This window comes from Octopus bimaculoides, chromosome 3 (assembly GCF_001194135.2).
Source record: "Octopus bimaculoides isolate UCB-OBI-ISO-001 chromosome 3, ASM119413v2, whole genome shotgun sequence".
NCBI classification, from domain to species: Eukaryota; Metazoa; Mollusca; class Cephalopoda; order Octopoda; family Octopodidae; genus Octopus; species Octopus bimaculoides.
In genome coordinates, this window is record NC_068983.1 from 84,245,603 (window position 1) to 84,252,188 (window position 6,586).

A 6,586-nucleotide genomic window follows, 5' to 3' on the forward strand; every position below is an offset into this window, starting at 1 on the left:
GTGTGTGTGTGTGTGTGTGTGTGTGTGTGTGTGTGTGTGTGTGTGTGTGTGTGTGTGGCTCAAATCCCAATAAAATAATTAAAACAAAATTTCCTAAAGATTTGAGGCTGTATAAATTCATTGAAGACTTAGATATGGTTTAATTACATGTAAATATAAAAATATATTTTAAGGATTATAAATAATAATCATGTTTCCAAGTGAAACAATGGATTAGGGTTTAACAATAACTTTACTCAAGAGTCTTACGGCTGTTGAGTTTTATAAGAATTTGGGTAAAAACATTCTTGGAAATATACAAATGGAATAGGAAAGAAAGACTCATAGAATTGGCCGAACTTATTAAACTTACCATAGGCAACATATTTTAAAAAGTTCAAATATTTTACGATGTGGACATAAAAGAGCCCCGATGGGTACACTAAAAACAAAATAGAATACATGGTAAGTAGTAAAATACATAAAGTATATGATAGCAATGTAGTATATACTAACTTTGGAATAGTTAGAAACCAACGTATCAAAACAGACAATAAGGTGATATCACCCTCACTTGTATCTTTGAAAATAAGCTGAGACTAATGAAATGGCTTCAAATGAAATACATAAATAAATAAATAATATATATATGGATATATAGTAGATAATCCAGGTATTTACCTTGGGAAGAACATCTATAAACGAAGGCCACATGAAAATTGTGAAAGGGAATATCCCTTATGAAACTGCTGTTTCAGATAAACAGAAAATCTGCAAATTCCATTTTCATCAAAGAATATTAATAAGGAAAAATTGAACATTGGAATTTGGGATATTATTTTTATTTCATAGCTGACAATAATATCAATAACTCCATGGTAACTAATTTGTGTTATGCTTATAAAAATGTCCATTATTAATGATGTGATCATATTTGTTATGTAATGTACCTACATAGCCATCCATGGAATTGTCTTGTCATATCTCTTTATGAAAACAATACAATAAGAACAATATTGCTTTGATGAAAGCTCTGATGAGACAATTCCATGGATGGCTATGTAGGTACATTACATAATATATAATGTAGGTACATTACATAATACATATGACTAAATCATTAATAACAGATATGTTTATACACATAAGACAAAATTAATCACTATGGAATTGCTGAAACAATTGTCAACCAAAAAATAAAAATATCACAAATTCCAATCTTCAATTTTAATTACATATATATGGATAGATATAAAACACTTTCATGCTCATGTTTTCATATACAGATAATATTGGATATAATGAATCAAGTAAAATCAGTAAAAGAAAAAGGGTAGTTTATCAATTTAGAAGCCATTTCATAAAATATTGTCCTACAAAGCAGAAATAATAGAAATAAACTTAAAACTATAACAGGTTGTTATAATGAAAAAGAACAGAACTGAAGAAGATTTTGTAAATGTATATAACACTGACTAGCATATATATATATATATATATATATATATATATATATATATGAACAAAATAGCAAAAGTAAATAGAAAGACAAAAAAAAATTAAATTAAAATTAAAAGAGAAGCAAAGAAAACAAAGGAACTGGTTTAGTGTATGGTTTTAAGCCATAATAACAGTAAAAAGAAAAGCTGGATAATGATGGGAAGTAAAATAGATTTCATTAACTTAATCATTTAACTGTATAAATACAATCAAATGTTTGGTTCTCAGTCATTGTAATGTAGTAAATTAATATAACTTCATATTCAGGAGTGGCTGTGCAGTAAGTAGCTTGCTTACCAACCACATGGTTCTAGGTTCAGTCCCACTACATGGCACCTTAGGTAAGTGTCTTCTGCTATAGCTCTGGGCTGACCAAAGCCTTGTGAGTGGATTTGGTAGAGGGAAACTGAAAGAAGTCCATCATCTTCTTTGCTCTCTCATTGCTCCCACGACCATTGGCCATCTTTCTTTCTTTTCCTAATTTGCGTTTATTTCTTTCCTTCCAATTCAGCTGGAAGAATCAGACGCATTTTTGTCTGTCTCCTGTCCAAGCTTGCTCCTCTGTGTTTGCCACTTCACCTCGTTTAGGCTTAGCAGCCCTTCCTGTTTGTTTTCACTGTCCCGTTTTTGTTACCAATTTTGACCCTCCGCAAAATCACAAATTTTATTTAATTTGCTTTGCGGGAGCAACTGTTTATTGAAGGTGTGTCTTGTCGTGAATTGCTTGAAATACGGATTAGAAAAACAGCAGACAACTGATGAAGGGTCGTTCTTTATGTGCTTGTCTTGTTTTCCATTTGTTTCTTTCGTTGTTCACAAAAAAGTTCATATTCCATGTATTTGTATTTCATATTTTCGTATTTTATGTTGTTTACGTTCTGTAACGTCCTGTGCCCACATATGCATATGTATATATGTATATATCTAAGTATGTACATATATGTATGTATATATGCATATATATCTTATTCGTGTGTGCGTGTGTGTGTGTTTGTATGCTTGTGTGTCTGTGTTTGTCCCCCCACCATCGCTTGACAACTGATGCTGGTGTGTGTACATCCCTGTAACTTAGTGGTTCAGCAAAAGAGACCAATAGAATAAGTACTAGGCTTATAAAGAATAAGTCCTGGGGTCAATTTGTTCCAGCATGACTGCAGTCAAATGACTGAAACAAGTAAAAGAATAAAAAAATAAATCATTTTCTATAATTTAAATTTCACAATTCTACGGATCTTTTGCAATGGAGAAGTGAATTTTATGTGTTTACACAAATAAAAAGAAAAGTTTTTAAGTCTTAATTTGTGTCCCTTTCCATTGAGTTTAAATTCTACTACAGTTGACTTTTTTTTTCCATCCTGTTAGGGTCGATTAACTAGATTGCTAGGCTAAAGTATTGGGTCATCCCATGAATAATGCAGTTTTTTCAAATACATGAACTAAAAGTTGGAGGAGCATGGGATAAACTACCTGCATCAATTTGTGATAAAAGCAGGTAGTAATTTTACCTTCTACTTATTCTTAGTGCAAGTTTTGAAGAATGCAGTTCGATTTTAACAGTTATCTTCTCAAAACTATAATGGAAGTGACAAAGGAGCATATTCAACATATTTTGCTTTACAAGTTCAGTAAAGGCAACAACACAAAGGAAAGTGTGAAGAATATTAATGCAGTATATGGGGATCAGACAATAAGTGTAAGCCAGTGTCAACAGTGGTTCCAGAAATTCTGAACCAGAAACTACAGCCTAGAAGACAAGCCTCGTCCTGAAAGATCTGTAGAGCTCAACGAGGATGTCCTGCAAACCCTGGTGGAACAAAATCCCATCATAACTGTTGAGGAACTAGCAGAGAAGCTTGGATTTGGTCATTCAACCATTCATTGACACCTGCGTGCCATCGGAAAAGTCAACAAACTGGGGTCAATGAGTTCCTCACAAACTTTCCGAGTTTAATCATGTGCAGAGAGTGAATGTGTGCTCTTCTTTGCTGTCACATCTCATGAATGAGACCTTTTGTGGACTGAATAGCGATTGGTAATGAGAAATGGATTCTCTATAAAAAATGTCAAGTGCTGGAGACAGTGAGTAGAGAAAACAGAAACACCGACACCTCAGGCTAAAGAAGGTCTTCACCTACATAAGGTGTTATTATCTGTTTGGTGGGATATGAAAGGTTTAGAGTTCACTTTGAACTTTTAAACCCAAACCAAACAATCACAAAGGAGATCTGCTATGAGCAGCCTGAGTTGTTTTAAGTCAGTTCTGGAAGGAAAACAACCATCTTTGGTTTCAAGACGAAAAGTGTTCTTCCATCAGGATAATGCTCGGACACATACAGCAAGGATGACATCTTAAAGGCTGGAGCAGTTTGAATGGGAAACAATGCCCCACCCACCATATTCACCAGAGATTGCCCCATCTGATTATCATTTATTCCCCAGTCTTCAAAATCATTTGGACAGAAAAGATATGAATTCGGTAGATGAGGTCAAAACAGTACTGGAAGAGTATTTTTTGTCATGGACAAGTGAATTTTGGAAGAGGGGCCTTGCAAGTCTACCAGAAAGATGGAAGAGCATTGCAGAAAATGAAGGAGAGTATATTTTAGATTAAAAAAGAACTCTGTTTATCTTAATTTTGAAAAATTAAAGAAGTATAAAAAAACCACATTATTTATGGGATGACCTAATATTTGTCTTAATATCACTGACTATACCCTGCTAAATGTATGGCTTTATGCTTAGTTAGAAAAAAACTAACAAAGAAATAGCCATTGAAGCTACTGCTGTAATTCTTTCCAATTTGACATTCTTTTATATTATCTGTTTCATACCTCAGCTTCTTCCTACAGCTTAGAGATACAACACTTTACAAATGATGTCTGGTAGTTCCAGCTTCTCACACCGGATTTTGGTTTTCTTTGAGGAGTACACCAATCATAATGAGTATCTCACTCATTCATGAAGCTCTATGAATATACTCTACTTCATATGCTAGGTTTCACTACCTTTCAACTTGCTCATTTTCCATCTTCATAATATTCTAATCTTATGCCAGTCAATAAAAATCCAGAATGTCAATAAAAATCCATTCTTTGTCCCATAAGAGAGTGATATTTGGTCAGTTATGTTGCAGTTTCTTATCTGTGTAGATTGCCATATCTCATGTGAGTTTCACTTGATCATTCTCTGTAACTGGCAAGGGTTGGTGTTCATACCACTTATCAGTACACTCTAGCCTATACCTCCAGCACATCTCCCAGTGTACCCTCTGTGTAACTTTGTCATGGTGTTTTCTGTACCCCTGGGTTAGGTTTGAACATCTACTACCTGTATGTCTGACTGTTTCAGATTAGTTTCCACACAACATACAGAGAGGTGTTTCTACCTTTTTATCAATGTTGTCCTTGGTTACATCAGTTTGCAAAGGTTGTTCTTGAACAGCAAAGATCAAGCCTTCTGTTTCTTTCTTGAAAAACCCATGTCTTAATCATCTTCAGGATCCTTCATCAGTTACATCTGAAATATGTTGGAAAAACTCACCACATAGGACTTTCTCTTTCCAGTTGATCTTTTCCTCATAAGTCCTCTTTTTGTACTCTTGGAGCTCCTCTTCATTATCACTAATCAGCTCCACACTCAGTGCAGCTTGCAACAACCATTCATTATTCTCCCAAAAACGGGCATGTAATGATTTGCTCTACTTCCTAACATTCTCCTCTATCCCATTGAATCCTTTTCCTCCTTCCATCCTTGGCTGATAAAATATTACCACATTACTTCCAGTAAGAAGGCATCCATGCATAGCCATTCTCTTTCTAGTTCTTCTTTCCATGCTAGCTAGTCCATCTTTTGTCCAGGCAAGATTGTGTGATTAAGAAGTTTGCTCTCAATCATATAGCTTCAGGTTCAGTTCCACTGTACAGCACTTTTTGCAAGTCTCTTCTAATATAATCCCAGGTGAACAAATGCCTTTATGAAGGAGTTTGAAAACTGAAAGCAGCTCAAAATGTGTGTATATGTGCAGGCATGCATATATGTGTCTGTTTGCAAGCTGTGATGAGATAAGCTACAGATGGTGATGTTACCATTTGTAGCTTAGCTGCAACTGCTGACACTTATTGACATTTTCTGTCAACAAATCAACTGCGAGGTCTGTGCCTTTGAATTTCTCTGGAATTAAATATTCCCTTACTAGTTCGGCAAGAGACCAATAGAATAAGTACTAGGCTAGGCTTACAAAGAATAAGTCCTGGGGTCGATTTCTTTGACTAATAAACCCTTTAAGGCAGTGCTCCAGCATGGCCACAGTCAACTGACTGAAACAAGTAAAAGAATAAAAGAATAAAGTAATGTAAATTACAGAATCTTTTGCTTGTTATCAATTTCAGCAAAATAAGAGTTCATTATGTGAAACTATAAGAGTGTTGTACAGAGTAAAGGATGAACCACAGAAACTGTAGAGTCACAATTAAGTGTCCAGCTTTCTATAACCATACACTAGAGAATGTTGGGAAAATTTTAAATCAAGCAATAAAAACTACACCAAAAATACAGAAATAAAGGAGAGGGAAGGAATACAAATTAAATAAATAGATATGTATGTATGTATACATATGTGTATATATACATATATATGTATATATAATATTTTCAAATCATAACTGTTTATCACCTTTAGTGTATGGGATTTTAAACTGCTTTCATTGGTATAACTTCTGTTGCAGATGACACAAGCATGTTGTTTGTTTGCAGCTTTTTTCACCTGATCGTCATGGTTACGTAAGTGATGTTGGAGATTGGACAGCTGTGCAAATGAGCGGTCGCAGTCACCTAAAGTGCACTTGTAAGGTTTTTCTCCTGTAGAAATAAAACAAATAAAATTATTTTCAGTTGAAAATCTTATTTTGAGTCAAAGCAACACCAAAAGAGATGGGAAGATATTAAAAGAAACGAAATTTTTTTAAGTTTGAAAACAATGGTGTTGAAATATTTTTAAGACTTACACAAAAAGGTAAACAAAAGCGAAACAGCTACAATAAAGCAAAAAACATCTTAATTAATCCTTCTCATTTGAATAGTTTTTATTAATAGACTTGCACTATTTTCA

At 34.1% G+C, this 6,586-nt stretch overlaps 1 protein-coding gene across 6 annotated transcripts in view; it reads right to left on the bottom strand.

The window, feature by feature from the left end:
* Positions 1–6,586, bottom strand: part of LOC106872997 (zinc finger protein squeeze) — a 74,695-nt gene that overhangs the window by 4,453 nt on the left and 63,656 nt on the right. For all 6 annotated transcript variants that reach the window (XM_052966252.1, XM_014920196.2, XM_052966249.1 and 3 more), the window contains one exon: positions 6,152–6,336. In XM_052966252.1, the coding sequence (XP_052822212.1) occupies positions 6,152–6,336 (185 nt within the window). The remainder of the gene's footprint in view (positions 1–6,151; positions 6,337–6,586) is intronic.